At 39.4% G+C, this 19,038-nt stretch overlaps 1 protein-coding gene across 1 annotated transcript in view; it reads left to right on the top strand.

Annotated features, from left to right (window-relative positions):
* Positions 1-19,038, top strand: part of LOC103721038 (squamosa promoter-binding-like protein 9) — a 43,331-nt gene that overhangs the window by 3,118 nt on the left and 21,175 nt on the right. Inside the window, exons 2-5 of the mRNA XM_008811069.4 lie at positions 4,102-4,277; positions 7,768-8,021; positions 8,166-8,240; positions 8,347-8,454. Coding sequence (XP_008809291.2) covers positions 4,102-4,277; positions 7,768-8,021; positions 8,166-8,240; positions 8,347-8,454 — 613 coding nt within the window. The remainder of the gene's footprint in view (positions 1-4,101; positions 4,278-7,767; positions 8,022-8,165; positions 8,241-8,346; positions 8,455-19,038) is intronic.

Genomic DNA, 19,038 nt, shown 5'->3' with positions numbered 1-19,038 from the left:
AAGTGGCTTAGGGTTAGAAACATTGGATAAGATGCATGGCCACTTTTCTTTGCCCTTGTAGACCAAAAATTGCAAACTATGTTTACTAATCAACTTTTTTTATCATTAATGTTGTTGTTTTCGCTTGTATTTCCCCTTTTTTGGTAGCAGTGATTCTTATACTGATAATTTTGTCATTTAACGTGTTATTGACATCATGCCATTTTTTCCCCTTGATGTAAGTTGTTGGGGCCTAAGGCTTTCATCTATTACACCATTTAGTTATAGTCATCTATGATTATTTACTAATTTTAAAAGAGCGAGGTGATCCAAAACCCCCGTTCGGATCAAAGTAGGACATCTTAACTATTTATATATATACACCCCCACTTTAGTTGCCTCTTAGTTTCTTCTAGCTTAATTTCGATTGGCACATCTACATCCTAGATAAATGCCCATTATTTCCTTTCAAGTTTTGAGTAAGCCAACTGTTCTCTAGTTTCTAGGCATGCCAGCTGCTACAAAATTAGTTTAATAATAAAAATAAAAAATAAAGAATTCTTTTGTTCTCAAAGACTTCATCCCCACTGTCCCATTGGTTCTGCTCCAAACATCCTCCCTTCTATATTCCTTAGGCTCTCTCTCTCTCTCTCTCTCTTGCTTGCTCCCTTCCTCCCTTCCCCATGGTTTGTCTACCATTCTGCCTCCTCCTCTTGCCTTTGTCGACTTGTCAAAGTTGGAGACTCTCTCTTGTTTCAGAGCCTCACTCAGCTTTTTATCCCCCCTTGTCCCTTACTCATTTGAATGCTTATCCTTTGTCTGAGAGTTCGTGGTCGTTCTAGTGACATCTTACTATCTCGACTGAAAGGCTAAAGTTGCTGTAGGGGCCATCCATTCATTTTATGTTATTATTTAATATGTGACATCTTGCCGTCTTGATTAATAGGTGAGCTCTTATGTGTCAAATAAAAGGTGTCATGTAAGTAGATAATAGGTTGCTAAAAGGGTTTAAAAGCCTTCCAATCGATGCTATCTTGATACAAGATAGGCTTTTAAATAATGACAATTATGTAATTGTGATCCCATTATAGCAACGAAAATATAATGAAAATAACAGATGATATGTGACGTTCACTTTTCTTGAACAAGAAAAGTCTGAATGGGAATTGAAAAAATAATTTTATATTGGTGATATATGGTGACTTAAGCAAACAACATGTTAATTTCTTGTTATTGTTTATTATTTCATGTTATAATGGCTAATAATGGATAACACAATAGTTCAATATTATTGTAAATGGGCAAGTAACAGCCATTATTTATATTATAATGAGAAATAACAGTTTTGGAGGTAGTCTATTCTTTGGGAATATATTATAGTAAGAAAGGAAATGGACATCTAATTAAGATTTTCTTCAATTATTTATGTAACGTGATGAATACTCTTTTTTTTTTTTTGTTTGGTGTGCTTCTCTTATTACTTGGAGCAAAAAACTAAAACATAAGTGGGTATAGTTATAAATATGGGAGTACTATAGAGGTGAGAAAGATTGGAGGTTGTCCGAGCCTAGGAGGTGTTTAAGATGAGAGGAAGAGAAAGATTTTAGAAGGCTGTGGTTTGGATGGTTAGAATTAAGGGGAATTTGAATGGGATTGGATTCTGTCACTAACTCACTATCTTTCTTATTTAAGTAGAAGTCCAAAATTATGGGCAAGAGACCTGGATTTTATTGGACAATATTCTAGGCCCAGTTCTTTATAAAGCAAGAATTTAGAGGGGATTAAAATGTCTTGGGAAAAAATTTTGGAGGGTTAAAACTTAGCAAATAGAGGGACTTTCATCTCATGAGGACTTTTAGAGTCAAAAAGATTGGCCCCCCCCCCCCCCTCTCTCTCTCTCTCTCGTATGCACACTCATTCTTTTTATTATAAATGTCCACCTCTATATCCGCGCTAGAATGATTATGAGAAAGAAGTCAATGAGTTGAAGGAGCTCTATACTTATCAGCTCTACTTCAATCCTCAAACAGTCTTGATTGGTGGGATTGTGCAATCCATCAAATTTCTGTTCTCGAGGATGATCATGTGTTTCACACCAGATGAAATCAGTCTTCTGAAATCTGTTTTGGGAGGTATGTTGTCATGGCCAGGGGGCTGGGAGCAGCATATGGAGAAACAGTGAATAGGAAGGGATTGGATGGTGGAGAAGAGATGGGAGATTGATGATGGAAGATGCAGATCTTTAGCACAAGGAAGACTACATGGTGGAGAAGGAAGTGCTCGATACTTATCTGATTATGTTCTGCATAATGTTCTTTGATGGATGCTTCATCCTCAAATTCAATGTTTAGCTGACGGGTTTTTGAGATAAATTTGGTTGTGTGACATGCACAAATCACTTATTAAATGCTTTACCTTCTTTCCAAGATTGGAGGGTAATTTTACTGACATATTTGATGTTTACATTAAATTTTGCCAATTTATGCTGCTTTTTAGTTGCATAATTTTTATTCTGCTTCTAATCAAGGAACTGGTACAGAAAAACCTTCTCTATAAGGTACGAAATGGTGAATTGAGATAGACTCATGATCCTGTATTGATTAAAAAATAAAATTTTGAATTTTCTGTTCTCAAACAATGAATTGCAAAGTTGAATTAGGTTTCACACACGCATGCACCTGCATATTTTTAAAGTATTTAAGTGATAAACCTACTTAGCAGCATGTGCTATGCATGCATGAATTCCCTTCTTTATCAAATATATACTGGACATAATAGTTGTTAAAAAGGAGTGTCATAAAAAGCTAACTTTAGGCTGTTTAGGAAGCAGTGGCTTCCATGGAAATGGGCATCTTTTGCCCTATTTTGTTATGTGATAATAGAGTATGGTGTACCCTTTCCTTAGTTAATTACAGCTTTGTAGAGTGAACTGTTGGTTGGGTTTGTGAAATTAATTATAATTGTTCGTTTCATAATATCCCTGGTGTTTGAGCTGAGAACAAAGCTCTGTGGTATATTGCACCTCAACACATATATGTTTTTTCCATAGTTTTAATGGCATAACGAAGAAATGACTGCATTTATGCTTCTAGATGATAGGAAAGTTATAAGCATAATGTTGAGCCCAAACTCAACTCCAACCAGTTCTTTCAAAGTGAATTTTATCAGATATTTAAGATTTTATGTGCCTGAATTTTATCAACTCTTTGTTTTTATATGTTATAGTCACCATAACCATTGACAATATCGGTATTAAAAGCTGGTAATGATAGGGATATTGCCAGTTAAGAGCTTGTTTATCCTTTTAGTTGCGTGGTCTGTTAAAGGAAGAAATTTGGGCATGCTTATCCTGGATGAATTAATGTATGGCCCGTAGTATTATGATTCCTTGTTGAATCAAATTTTATGCCGTAGCTTCATAATTAGCAACAAGTAAATGCATACTTTACTATTGGAGGCTAAAATGTAGTAAAACTTTGTAATAAATATTTATTACTAAAATGTGCTCTTTTTTTAATTAAAGGGACATTATTATGAAAACTTATTGATTCCTGAATACATGCATGGCGAAATTATTACTGAAGAATTGGAGAAGTAAATGATGATGCTGACAACAATGATTGTCAATTTTTTAAAGATAGAGAAATGAACTGTGGTGATTGTAACTGTTTTCTTGACAAGATATGCTTTTTATCTTATATTAATCAAAAAATGGAAGCCCTTAAATGCTCTTTGATTTACCACTTAAAGTTTGCAAAAATATTTCAGCAGTATCCCTGGTGACGTTCTTATCTAGATTTCCTATAAAAAAGTGTCGTGTTTGTTTTGTAATCGTAGTTTTCTTGTGACATCAGAAGTGTGAGTACTTTAATTTATTGCTCTTTAACCATGGGAATGGTATGATCAAGTAAACTTTGGCTTGGACCTTGGAGATACCATGCCTTTTCGATCTTAATGTAATTCAATTAAGTATGGAACCTTTTTCCGTACTTGGAACAGGTCCCTATATTATGAATGGTGGGTTATATAGTACTAAAATTTGTATTCCTTGGGAATTAAAAAATGGTAAAGTTGGTTTAGTGCTACCATGATTTTGATCAATACTATCTTCTGGCATTCCAGGTTTCATTTGCTGTCAGATTTTGATGAGGGTAAACGTAGCTGTAGGAGAAAATTAGAGAGACACAACAAAAGGAGGCGGAGAAAACCTAGTGATTCAAGAAATGTTGTGGAGAAAGAATTGGAAGCTCAAGGAGACCCTCCAACTGATGTTATTTGTAATGGCAAACCTGGGAAAGGTATGACTATTGTGTTAGACAGTAGTTGCAATGTTTATCTTATGGCCGTGAGCTACTCTGATCAAAATTATATACCAAGGCATGCAAGATGCTGTGTTAATTGGGTTTTAGCATCAATATTGAGATGGAAAGGCCTTTTCCCCCTTTCCTTTTTGTATATGGCTGGTACTGATGAAAAAAATCGTTCATTTTATCTGATGCATTATTATTTATCTGAATAAGTCCAGTCATATGTTTTTCAGGTTTTCTTCGTTATGTACAAGTATTGCTGTATTTTGTTCAAGTGACAGGACAGACGTGTGACTGATCGTGTTTCAGTTTGCTATGTCCTACATCATATCATATGTTCATAAAGTGTTTATAGAATTAGCAACGATGGAGCGATAATTCCCATTTAGTTAGTATTCAATGTGGTTAGAGTTTTATAACTTTGAGATAACCCTCGGAAGTGATCATCTTCTCTTAGTGACATCCTTTTAATATATGCTTGTAACGGTTTTACTGTGCATAGAGATGGTTGATATTTTCCCATCTGACCTTTGGGTTTTTTGGTTACAGATTCAGGCCTTGTTTTGGAAATGTTAATCAAAGTGTTGAGTCATTCAGATAGTGTTCCTTTCAACTAAGAAATGATGGATAAAACCTTTTTTTCAGTGCATTCCATTAAAGGTCATACTGACTAGATCCATCAGCACAAGTTGCTTTTTTATAGTGTGTCTGCATTTAAGGTTCGGAAGACAAATAGAAGACAAGCATTTCCTCTGTATTACCTCAATGTATCCACATTTATGCACAACTTAGTTGCATGTTTTTTCATGCCACCATGTGATTGCTTCTATTCAATAGAAGTAGACTAAACAATGATCATTTCATTCAGTTGGTTATTTTTTTAGGCTCTTTGGCTCTGGTTAGTTCTATGTTTTGAGTAGGTCACTGCCTGATGAATGATAGCAGTGCTTGGATTATTTGTTCATAATGAACTAAACAAGTAACTTGGCCCATAAGGCCATAACCATGCTTATGAGTAGCACCTGCATTATGGGTAGCACCCGCATGACCTGACCCATCCACAAATTGCAACCAACAGTGCCATTTGAGCCGTGGTCAGCCTCACTACACTTGCATATATCTTGAATATATCCACATTTATACTCAATTTAGTTGCATTTTTTCATGTATCCATGCGATTGTTTCTATTCAATAGAAGTAGACTAAATACCATCATTTCAATGTGTTGGTTAATTTTTCTTAGGCTCTTTTGCTCTGGTTAGTTCTATATTTTGAGCAGTTCATTGCTTGATGAATGATAGCAGTGCTTGGATTATGTGTTCATTATGAACTGAACAAGTAACTTGGCCCATAACCATTCTTATGGGTAGCAGCAGCACCTGCATTATGGGTAGCACCCGCATGGCCTGACTCATCCGTCAAATTGGAACCAACAGTGCTTTCTTGAGTTGTGGCCAACTTCACTACACTTGCACCTATTTTGAACCATGCTTGAATTGCGCCACAAATCATGTCTGTCATGCTAGCTTAATTATATGAGTGTTGAAAAAATAATCCCCAAAACCACTCTTTAGGGAATTGAACATGACCTCCATTTAGAAGGCTGATGACATGCTAAAATATTATGAATTTGACCACCATAGTCTGGGCGATTGTGTTAGAGATGTTAGGGCGAGGTTATGTTAGAGCGGAACTTGCCTTCTTGGGTCTGGACATACTATTGTACAAATTTAAATCTTTGGTCTTCTGTGCTACATAACATTTACACCATATCTTAATGTAGACTGACCATAAGGTGGGGTGTTGTATTTATGGATAAACTCTTTTATGGATCTAGCTTATTTGCAGTAAGGCTCTTTTGTTACTCAAAATCCTTTCAATAGTGCTGGCAATAATTACAAGAGCATTGTCTAACTGATAACTATTGTGTAATCAATCTTTGTGGCCTCATATTCTATGGTCTGGTGACACATCATAGATGGTGTTGATTCAATCTAAACGATAGGATCCACAATAGGCAGGGATCTGAAATAAATGTCAGATCTGAAAATGAATGTGATATTGAAAACTTCTTCAGATATGTGCAGAAAATCTGTAATCAAACATATTTATGCTTTAGAAGGTGCTTGTTTCTGTGATCTGTGGGACTTTTCATGCCAAGTAGAGAGTGGAAGAGTCATGGCATGTTCAATATTGCTTAAAAAAAGTACTATTATGATTTTTAAATCAAGAAAGTTCTTCACAAAAAAAAATATTGTTTGGTAACATCATCTAAAAAATGCATCTATAAAAAGAAGTCAAAAACTGCTTTTAGCTAGAAAACCTAGCATTTAGCTTCTCCTCTTTTTCTAAAGCAGAAGCAACACCAAACATGCCCTTAGAGAACAAGAAGACAGATAAATAGGAAGAAAGAAGTAACAATATTCATTGCTCATCACCAAAATGAATCTTGTGCTTTCTTGCCTCTATTGCTCAAGTTAAACTTAATAACATTCCTTAGACTTTCCTCCTAAAGAAATGAAGCAAATAGATACTTCATCTTCTAAAAATAGCAAAATTTGTATCTTTCAAAACTCTACAAAGAAAGTTGTCTGAACCTGTGTATCCAAAAAAAGTGAAAAACCATTAGAATCAATTCAACACACAATCCTGGTGACCTAAAATCTTTCCTAGCCCAACCTAACCATCTCCAAAAAGATTTAAATATAAGGTTCCTATGATTCAATAAAACAGCAAATAACTGAAAATAAGATTCTAAACTTTAAATTAACTAAATACAAAACCTAATTTAAATCTAAACTACATACATAGAGGTCGGCAATGGCAGAGCATCCAAGCGCATGTGCTCTCGCCACTGCGGGGTTTGGGAGGGTCAAATGTATGCAGCTTTAACCCCACGTGCATTGAGGCTTTTTTTGTGTGTCGAACCCATAACATCCAGGTCACAATGGAGAAATTTTACCGTTGTGCTAAGGCATGTTCTCATGTTCAACTAAGGAGGTACTTATGTTCAACTATTGTCTATATCCATGATATCATATTAGAAAATAAGTAAGAGCTCTCGCCATAAAGATTTAGAAATAAGTCAAATAACTATTGAAAATTTATGCATTCATTTCTATGTTTAAATTGTAAAATAGAAGCCATTTGTTCCAATGCTGAAGGCAGTTTTCATGCAAAATTTCCGAAAAATTCCCTGGAGCTATACTTGTAAGAGCCCATCCATCTTAAAACTATTTTATTATAGAGCATGGCTTCTATTTCATTTATCTGGGCTTGATGGTGATTAGATTCTTCTGTGTGCCAATTCTAGACTTTCTACACTTGTGCTGGCAAGAAATACTCTTTTATTTACTTGTTCTCTTTAGATGCCATTTCTGATCTCTATATGTGTGTGTGTGTGTGTGTTTGCTGTCAACAATGTAGCATTACTTGGCCTTTAATATCTGCTTCTTGTATTCTGCTTTTGTTATCTGTGCAGATATGTCAAATATTGCTTGTGACACAGTTGAGACTGTTGTGAGCAACAGAAGTTTGGACAGAGAAACACTTCTGGGATCTGAAGATGGGAATGGTTCTCCCATTTGTTCCATTCCTAGCTTCCAAAATGACCAGAATGCTGGTCTAGTTTCTTTAGCAGCTTCTGATGAAGCTCGTGCTGATGAAAGAATAGATATTTCGAAGTCTGCCCTTTCCTCTACACTTTGTGACAACAAGAGTACTTATTCATCTGTTGTGAGTTTCTTTGTTTCCTTGGTTCTTTTGGCAGCTTGGTTGAAATTCTTTCTCCTTTGGCTAGCATTATATTTCAATGACGTATATGCATGCTGTTTCATAATACCACCTGGACTAAGATGATGATGCATTACTTGATTGTAGTGTCCTACAGGTCGTATTTCATTCAAGCTTTATGACTGGAATCCTGCAGAATTTCCTAGACGACTACGCCACCAAGTATTTTTTGAAGTCTTCAAGTGAAACTTTTGTATATAAAAGAGTTGTGCCTTTTCAATGAAATGTTTGAGGTGAAATGAAATTCAATTTTGTTGAAAACCTGCAGATATTTGAGTGGTTGGCCAACATGCCTGTTGAGTTGGAGGGTTATATTCGTCCTGGATGTACGATCTTGACTGTATTCATTGCAATGCCACAATTTATGTGGGAGAAGGTACTGTATGTTGTACACATAATGATCTTTTTCATATTTGGTAGAGTTGAATCATATTTCTTGTGCTTTCGTTTGAAACTCAATCCATTTCCAGGTGCTAGGGTGTTAAGGCATCACAGACATCAAAAATATAAAACAAACTTAAGCACCATTCTATTATGCCAAGATGTTAGACATGATTTTTTTTAATATTTTGTAAATGCCTATACATTTTTGATGAGTTCCTGTGTGTCCATTGATAGAAAATGGTTGTTTTTCTTCATGAAGTGGATCACTGTGTATAATTCGTTATTACAAACCTGCACCTGACTTGTGAGTAATGACCCTGATTTGGACCTAAACAAAATTTGGGCTCATGGTTGATGCAAACCAAGATGTGTACTACAAACTTGGCGAGTATGGGTATGGCATACTTGATCAAACCTAGCTAAACCTGTTCATGTTCAGCCATGACTATCTCAAGGAAATGGGTCAAGCCACATATAGCTTACTCAATGCTTTAACCTGTTTGGAAATGAAAACCAATCCATCGAATGAATAAGTTGCATTCAGGTCTAGATCATATACCCAAAGCCATTTGTCAAATCTGAATCAAACTCAATATGATCCTGTCCCTAACTTGTTGCATGCCTAGCAACAAAGCTTGCTTCTGAATCATAGGATAAAGTGTATCGAAGATCATATGGAAATGGAATTTTTGTAGCTTGGAAGGATTTTATGAGTTGCCTTGACAAGAGTGCCAATGTAGTTATGCAAAACATATAGCTTGGAAGACTGTTGGGAATGGTACTGGATACTTAAATTGCCAAAATCAACAACTGATAGGGGAAAATGAGATAATCCTGTGATATATACAAGGATGGTTAAGATTTCATTGTTGATCTTTCCTCAGTCCAAAGATGAGTTGTTTGGACATAAGCTGTTGATATTTGTGTTTTATATTTTCTGATAATTATATATATTAGACTTAATGAAGGAGCATAGTAGATAAATGAATATTGATTATTTGTATATTTGATTATAATAAATGTTTATCTATGTGATTTTTATTAATAGTTATGTGCTTGTTCGTTGCTAGTAATGGGATGGTATTGGTGCTGGAAGTTGAGAGAGAAGAAATAACATCATTTAGATGATACACTAATAGTAGACCAAAATTATGGGGAACAGGTACAATATGCTGCACGCTTTAGAGTTTAGTTATCTGCCCGTAATTGTCAATCAAGTGCAGTCAAGCACCAAATTAACAATATTAAAGACTGTTGAGTTGCTTAGCTGGTAGGCTGCCTTTGAGTTTGCAACATGGAATAGTGTGTTGATCATACTGTACATTACAAAAGAGAGGAGTGCTTACTGTTTCACATTGACCGTATTGTGTTGTATTAGCATGCCAATGGTCGTGGTTGGGCTATTATGCAACGATATGGGCTCATAAACTAATTTTCCCCTGTTATGAAAATCTCTTGAATGACCTTTTTTGAGGTTGCTTAAACAGTTCTGTTTTTGTTTAAATACTGTTTGAAGATATGTAGGCATTATCTATTGATCACATGCTTAATTATACAAAATCATTGTTCTATATGAGATCAGAGAATTGGAATCAGAAAAACCCATATTTCTTTATCTTTTTGGTTTTCTCATTATAGGATCAATTTAGGATATGTATTTTCTTGCTTCAAATTCAAATCAAACCATGACAATAAAAGGGATTACACTATAGGTGGTATCACATTCTACTACTGCTACAAGAGACACAGCATTAAGGCTGTTAGGGAAGTCTTCTTGCACATGCCTTTGGATGATCTCCATGTAGACAAGATATTTTGATGATTGGTCACATGTTTGTGGAGAATTATTCTATACTTCTGCTGTTATATTTTCATTGTTTTCACTTAGGTACTGATTTCAATATTGCTAATGATTCTTAATAATAAATCCTCCTCAAAACCATTTCTTTAAACTATGTTAGAGATGTCTGATACCTATTCCAAATATGGGTTGTTCATGCAAATTTGAATACCTAAATTTTGAGTCATTTTGCTAGACAACCTATTGCGAGCAGATGCCAACTTGATATGTAATATGCATTCACTGGTATAGCTCCAAAAGCCTCATGCAATAGATGTTACAATATGTATTCCAGTATGGTGCCAATGACAACTAAAGTTTACAGGATTTTCTCACAATACAAGGAGCATGTCTACAGCACCAATACAGTGCTGATGATTTGTAGAGCAAATAGTTGCATGCCACCTATAGTTGTTACCATGAATTTTTGAGCTTATATGCTGTTAACGTAGAAATAGTTTCAGTCTCGGTACTGTCATGCACCTGTATTGATATATGGTATGCAGCTGGAGTTGGCACACTAACTGTACCATATATCAGAGTGGTGCGGTATTGAGCCTCCATAGTCCATACCATATAGGTACAGTAGTGGGCCAGTATGAGTACGGGTGAGCGCTGAAAACCGTGCTTGCAACTATGCTGGTTAAACAATAATTGACATAGACATCTTGGATGATGTAGTGCTATGCCTATGGATCAGTCAAAAAAGTCATGTTTTTTTTGCTCCAAATATTTTTGTACAAGAATATAACACAAAATGCAGTTTAGTTAGAAAAGAATCAAACGATAGTGTGTTGGTTGTAAAACTTTTGACAAACATTTTTTGATGTTGTGTGGGGTGAATTGTTGACAAGGTACATCATGGTATGTATTACCATGCTGGCATGGCAAAGGCATAGTACATGATATTAATCTTTGGTCTGTAGGACTGAAAGCAGACTTCGAATAGAAACCACTGGAATGATGAGATGATGTTATGGGATAACCCATTACATTCTTGAAGATGGTAGATGTTAATAGAGGCTAATTTGGAATTTGATCATCAGCTACAATTTTTTTGAAAATCCGTTAACCAGCATCAGCATGGTGCATAATGTTTTGGTTGCTGTCTTCTAGGGCTGAAAATGCACTCAGTGAAATGCTTGTGATGAGACCCCTTATGCAAAATTAGATTGATACTCGCTGAAATATATTTGAGGTCTGAACACGTGGATAATCTCTTTAAAAACATGATCCATGAAAAGAGTTACTGAAGGGAAGAAAGAAAAGAAGCAGGGTGTAGAAGAGGAAACTAAGTTGACAGAAAGGAAAGACAAGACCTTAGAAAAACAAAACCTCCATAGAGCCAATCTGTGCTATATTAAGGAGAGCATTGGGGGGACTATTGGGTCTAGTTAATTTTTCCCTTGAGTAGAAAATTAGTTACTTATCTAAAGAACTTCATTATATTATAACTATGAATGCGGTCAATTTTGGAAAAAGAAGTCTGCTGAAAAGATAATATATAGTTGCCTAACTACCTCCCTGGTATCTATTTCTAACTGATCTTATCTCTTCTAATATACTCTCTCTTGATATCCTTGTTTCCATTAACAAAACATCCCCTTTTTCTTCGCTCTTCCGGAACCGGTACAGAAATTGGTGCTTTTTCTACTTTGTTTACCTTAGTGACTGGGGGGTTTCGGGAAAAGCCTATGTGGGGTACCCTTCAGGTGTGGGATGCTTGTTTAACTTCTGTATTCATCTTGTTCCTTATTTACCTAGGTGCACTGCGTTTTCAAAAGCTTCCTGTCGAACCGGCTCCTATTTCAATCCGTGCTGGACCGATCGATATACCAATAATAAAGTCTCCAGTCAACTGGTAAATTTTAAATTTTTTTCCTGATCATGCACTTGCGTGTGCCTTCTATGATAGAACAAATATTGGCCCTTCTATCATCTGGCAAACATCAAATAAGATTGGCAAAATTAGGTGAGCAGCTGATCATCCTGAAACATATTTATGCCCTTTTGTTTGAAGTAGGTGGTATCTATGTTAGCCCTCGTATAGTTCCAGAAAGAAACACAGTCGCTTTTACACTAATTTGTGGATGAAGGTAGCTGAAATTTACAATCATATGATCTCCATCTGCAGTTACTCCAATGATGCCACAAATCTCCATCAGAATGAGGCATTTTGTAATTGAATAAAAATGAGGAGCTGAAGAATGATTGAACCTATGCCTGCGATGTTGCATTTTGCATCAGTTAATTTCTTACAGGTGGGGAGAATCTACCTCATCTTATTCATAGAATGCTGTTGTAGGAAGACTCGATCTGGTTATTGAAATATTACAAGCAAAGCCAGTTGGTCGGAAGAAGTATCCCTTAGTAGCAGAATTAACTGTTTTCAAGGTAGAGCTTTGCTCTTGTTCATAAAATTCGAAGTTCCCACATTTAATAACTCTTTGAGAGGCTGGTAGTCTGGAATCGTAAGGTGTTAGTTCTTTGGAGCATAACACGCACAGAATGATGGGCATTCACCTACTAATTTAAGTCAGTCTCTAGGAACGGGGACATGCCAAAATATAAAGCATCATAGATTTGAATTTATCTCTTCATTGCAAGCAGACGGAGTTTAGCAGACAAATTTTTAATGTTCCAAAAGAAAATTTTGGAGCAAAATCAACAAACAAATATCCAAATATTAGAAAGGATTCACAGGAAATTTATATCATTTTGTTGAGGGTTTGATATCATCTAGGCCTCAGTATGTATTGATCTACCATTGTATATCATTTTCAGCAATTAGATATATGCGCTTTAGTTGCCTTGTTGTTAAGTATGCATTATGGAACTTCTTTGACTGTTCTAAGGGTCAGTACCGTTTTCACTTCTTTATTGAATTTTGTCTTCATCTTTGCCTAAGGTTCGCCAAACTGGTAGTGGGGCTCGTACCGGTTGGCAACCGGCACGGTATGGTACAAATCCATACTGTGCCATTTTGGGACATACTGAAATAGGAAAAGGGAGGGGGAGAGGGAGAAGGGGAGAGAGAGGGTGATAGAGCTCCCCGTATTCTTCTCGCTGCTCACGCTCGACCTCCTCCTCTGCCTTCTCTGTCATGGAGTTGGCGGAGATGCTGAAGGTGTTCGAACCCTCCACCCCTTCAAACCACTGAAGCTCGATGGAAAAGAGTTCTGGAGAGGGCCTTCTTCCCTAAAGGGCGAGATGGGGGCCATGGTGTTGCCCAAGGTGACAAGCCAAGAGGGGGGGGGGGGTGAATTGGTTTCTTCTAAATTTTGGTGCTTTAAACGTTTTCTTAATTAAGTGCGGTGGATGCTTCCTTAAACTATTTGAATGATTTAAACTAGTGCAAAGATAGAAGATGATGCAAGAATAAACGTAAGCACAAGCACAACACAAACACAACAATATATAGTGGTTCGGTGCTCTCCTTAGCACCTACGTCCACTCCCCAAGCGTCCCCTTGGGAATTCACTATAATCCCGCGGATTACAGTTGGATTGTTTTCCGGGCTCACAATCCAAAAACCTTTGTTGGTTTTACGGGCTCACCAACGAACCTATACACTTTGGTTTTCCGGGTTCACCAAAAATCTTTGTTGGTTTTGCGGGCTCACCAACGAACCTTTACACTTTGGTTTTCCGGGTTCACCAAAAACCTTTGTTGGTTTTGCGGGCTAACCAACGAACCTTTACAAAGTGTTTGACAAACAAAAAGAAAAGATTCAAACTCCTAAATGAGCATATGAAACAATATAAACTACAAAGAAGAGTTAGAAAGTATTTATCGCTTTGAAGTGGCTTTGCTCTTCTTTGTCAAGGATGCTTCACTCTTCAAGGGGGGATGGAGCTCTTGATGCCTCTTTGAATCTGCTCAATCCCTTTCTTTGATTCTTGAATGAAGCTCTTGATGAAGAAGATTAGGGAACTTTTTTGTTCTTGAGTACTCTTTGATATATCTTTCAAAAGTTGTTCTCTCTGATGAATAGTGCCCCTTTAAATAGCTTCCCACCTTCTTTGGTCAAGCCCCAATGGTTAGAATTCAAAAACTAGCCGTTACTGACCTTGGGAAGGACAAAAAGTACATCTGCAGAACTAGCCGTTACTGTTCAGCCCGTGTTTGGGTCGGCTCAACCTGTCCTTGGGTCGACCCAACTTTGCCTTGGGTCGACTCAAACATTCCTTGGGTCGACCCTCTCAGAGAACACAGAAACTTTGATTTCAGCCTTCCTTCACTTGGGTCGACCCATCCTTTCTTTGGGTCGACTCAAAGTTCACTTGGGTCGACTCAACTTCTTCTTGGGTCGACCCTCTCAGTAATTTCAGAGAACCATTTTCTGTCTGTCTTTCTGTCTTGCCTTTGGGTCGACCCTCTCAGAGTTTGGGTCGACTCAAGCTTGGGTCGACTCAACCACTGTTTGGGTCGACCCTCTCAGTAAATCCATAGAACATATTTCCTTCATGTTTTGAGGTTCTTGAAGTTTGGGTCGACTCATGCTTACCTTGGGTCGACCCAACCAACTGTTCATCTGTGCCATTTTTGCAGGAGTGTGCCAAATGATTTCTTGATGTGCCGGGGTCGACTCAAACAATCTTTGGGTCGACTCAATCCACACTTTGCTGCATTCTCAAGGTTAGATTCATTCAAATGAACAAAGCATGTATCTATTATCAATCACACAAATATACTGAGAGTAATGAACTTATAAATGAAGTATCAATTTAACTTATAACATACTCTTGATAATTACTTGTTAATCATCAAAATAACACTATCATCCTCAATCTCCCCCCTTTTTTTTTTTTTTTTGCTTAAAACGGTTCTTCAGACAACGCGTGTCCGAATACACCCAAGAACGTCAAAATACAAAATCTCGCGTAGTGCCAATGGCAACTCCCGCTCTCCTGCCCACAGGGCGTATCCCGAATGGTGTGCTGCATATGCAGCTACCCAGTCAGCCGCCCCGTTGGCCTCCCTGAATACATGCTTAGCCTCAAAGGCCACAACATCCCTCATCATCATCCTAATATCCCGGATCAGAGGATGGTCAATGCTCTCCCGCCGAATCCACCCAATGACAGTGGATGAGTCGCCCTCCAAGATGATCGAGCTAGCCCGTAGTACCCGCCGCGCATGGCAGAGGCCAGTCCAGGCAGCTCGCAACTCCGCCGCTGGCACTGATGTGTCGAATAGCCGGCAACCGCCCGCTGCCACTACCCTAGAACGAGGGTCTCGTATGACGAAGCCGGCACCGCCTCGTGTACCACTGTCTAGTACTGAACCATCAAAATTGACCTTGAGGAAACTCGGGGGTGGGGGCTCCCAGGTGAAAAACACCATCCGAAGAGCTGCCTGAGCAGAGAAAGAACCCCAGGTGTCCCGAGCTATCAAGGTCGTATCTGAAGGGCTGGTAGGTCTGGACTCCATCGCCAATACTCGAGCGGACTCCGCAACAAATCTCGGCGACATCCTACGCTCGCCAAAAGTGCGAGCGTTCCTTGCCAACCAGATCTGGTGGGCGGTGCAAGTCGCTCGGATAGCCTCCTGACATGTTCGGGGACTAGCCAGCCACTGTCGTATCATCTGTAGAAACAGTCTCCTCTCCCGCCAAACCTCCTCTGGGATACCCGTCCACTGCCATGTCTGCCTCGCCCAAAAGCATCCAAATAGTACATGATCAACTGACTCATCCGCACCGCAGGCCCCACACTCCGCAGGGATCCCCAGACCACGTCGGCTCAGCACAGCTCTCGTCGGAAGGCGGTCCCACATCACCTTCCATAGAAAAAGTGCTGCTCTCGGATGGAGCCTAGACCTCCAAATCCAGGCACCGTCCCATCCACTCTCATGCTCGCGCTGAATAACCCGGGCCAGATCACCCAGCCTTACACTGGCCCTGCATGAAGTGCTCCAAACCCTGACATCTGGGCCCTCGCATCCTGGTACTGGCAGCGAAAGGATCCTCTCGGCTAGATGTGCCCCGAACAACTGATGGAGTCTGTCCGCGTCCCACTCTGCCCTCCCTGGTGCTAAGAGGTCGCACACCCGGAGCCCCACTGCTGCCTCGAAATCCACCGTCGTCGGCCAATATCTCAAGGGAATGGTATCTACCCACGGGTCATCAGTCACAACAATGGTCCGGCCATCGCCCATCAGCCACCTGGTATGAGCTAACACGGTCGGCAGGAACCTCCCAATCTCACGCCACATGAAAGAGATGCGGCGACCACGCCGTGCCACCTCAGGGCTCCCTCGGCCATATCTGGCTGCCATCACCCGACTCCAAAGCCCATATGGCTCCAACAAAAAACGAGCTGCATGCCGTGCAATGAGTGTCTCACGCCGCTCCAGAAGGGACTGAACTCCCAGACCACCCTCACTGGTGGGCCGGCATACCCGCTCCCAGGCCACCAAATGTACCCCACGACCCCCACCATGGGACCCCCAGAGGAAGCTCCGGAGAAGACGTTCAATCTTCAACAGAGTCGTCTTAGGGACCACAGTGTTGGCCATGAGATATACCGGCATGGACCCAAGCACCGATCTGACAAGTGTCAGCCTCCCCATCATGGATAGAGAAGATGCCCTCCATCCCTCCAGCCTACTCTCGACCCGTTGCACCAACCCCGAGCACTCCGCCACACGTAGCCTCCGGCCCGTGATGGGAACTCCCAGGTAAACCAAAGTCCCCTCATGCTCGGGCATCTGCAAGATACTCCTGATCTCCTGTCTGACTCTGCTCTCTGTGCTAGGGCTGAACTGGATGGCTGACTTCGTGAAGTTGATTCTCTGTCCGGATGCCGCACAGTAAGCTGCCAACACTCTGCGAAGTACACGTGCCTCCGAAACCCGCGCCCTGGACAAAAGAAGACAATCGTCAGCAAAAAGTAGGTGAGAGACAGGTCCCGCCCCCGGTGCTGGAACATAGGACTCCAGCTCCCGGCTTGCACACGCCCTCTGGAGGGCACGGGACAATATATCAGAACAAATGATAAATAAGTAAGGGGATAAGGGACATCCCTGCCGCAGCCCCATAGTGGACTCAAAAAACACCGAAGGTGTGCCGTTGACCAAAATAGAGAACTTTGGCCCCTGGACACACCCTAGGATCCATCCAATCCATCGCCTGTGGAAGCCATAAGCCTCCAGTGCCCTCCGGAGAAAACTCCATCTGATCCTGTCATAAGCCCTCTCCATATCCAGCTTGACAGCCATCAAACTGCCCCGCTTCGATGCTCGCTGGAGATCCCACATCATCTCCTGAGCCAGCATGACATTGTGGGAAATGTTCCTTCCCGCAATGAATGCCCCCTGCTCTTGGCTGATAATGCCTGGCAGTAGGGGCTTTATCCTGCCTACCATGATTCTCGCCACAACCTTGTACAAGGTTGTGCACAGACTGATGGGTCTAAAGTGACTCGGCTCTACTGCCTCTTGGCGCTTCGGGATGAGCGTAATGAAGGTGGCCTTCCAATCCTCAGGCATGGCTGCCTGAGTGAAGAAACACTGAACAGCCTCGATCACAGCTCCCCGAATGATACCCCAATATCTACGGAAGAAGAAAGGGGGGAAACCATCTGGTCCTGCAGCTTTGTCCGCTGCCAGTGCCCAGACTGCCTCCCGCACCTCCTCCGCACCTCAATCTCCCCCTTTTTGATGATTACAAAATAAAGAGTATAAGCCTATTGATACTTGTCTTTAAAATCAGTTTATAAAAGGGATTAAATTGCTGAATTTCAGCTTTTCATATATAAGAGTGAAATCTCCCCCTATATCATTTAAATGTTGCCAATTTGACTCTTTGAATTGCTCCCCCTTTCATTTATAATTCATTAGTGATGAAACTTCAAAAATTTGAGATAAAATATGAGTTTCAGCTTATGTATCGGGGTGCGAGAGGTGCGTGCCAAATTCTGAATTTATATGTGCCAAATTCTGAAATTTGATAGAAATTTTTGATTTAATCAATTTCATTGTTACAAATTGCTCCCCCTTAGATGTATAAGCTTTCTTATATGATTTTCAATTTGTTTGCCCATTTATTTCTCTTTTCTTGCATAAGTTCTTATTTCTCTTTCTTTACATAATCCTTTCTTTAGCTTGCTTTACTTACTCTTAAGACATCTTTACTTCTCCCCTTTTTGTTACTTTGTTTACTCTCTAAACAATATCTTTACTTCTCCGAAAATTAATACTCTTTCTTTACTTCTCAAATTAAATACTCTTTCTTTTCTTCTCCCCCTTTTTGTTATCATCAATTAGGTACATGGGAAAAGATGCAATAAATACCAAACTTCAAACTTCATTGATCAAAATAGGAACATTTTAGTATATCAAAAGCAAAAGCAAATACAATATTCCTCAATCAAAGTTTAAAGATGCATGATAACCACTAAATACATATGAGAACTAGATACATATCCTAGTCTCTAAACAAGATCGTGAGACTCTCCCGGATCGCTTGGCTACGGCTCTCTCGGGTCCCATTTCTCCAAGATCTTGAAGTAATCTACTGTTTGGAGATGATTGGAGAAGATTTGAGAGTGGAAAATAAGGTTTTCGGAAGAGGACAAAGGGTAAACAGTGCCCTAGATAGCTCACGGGTCCCCCTTAATTAATCATTCCATTTGAGAGTTTTAGAATTTGTTCAATAAAATTGTCAATCTCGAAAATATATTTTATTTTCATAAGACTCAAGGTTTGAGATAAGACAACCTTTATAGAACTCAT

This window comes from Phoenix dactylifera, chromosome 13 (genome assembly GCF_009389715.1).
Source record: "Phoenix dactylifera cultivar Barhee BC4 chromosome 13, palm_55x_up_171113_PBpolish2nd_filt_p, whole genome shotgun sequence".
Classification (NCBI taxonomy): domain Eukaryota; kingdom Viridiplantae; phylum Streptophyta; class Magnoliopsida; order Arecales; family Arecaceae; genus Phoenix; species Phoenix dactylifera.
Note: the sequence above shows the minus strand (reverse complement) of the source record. Positions and strands in the feature narration are given on the sequence as shown.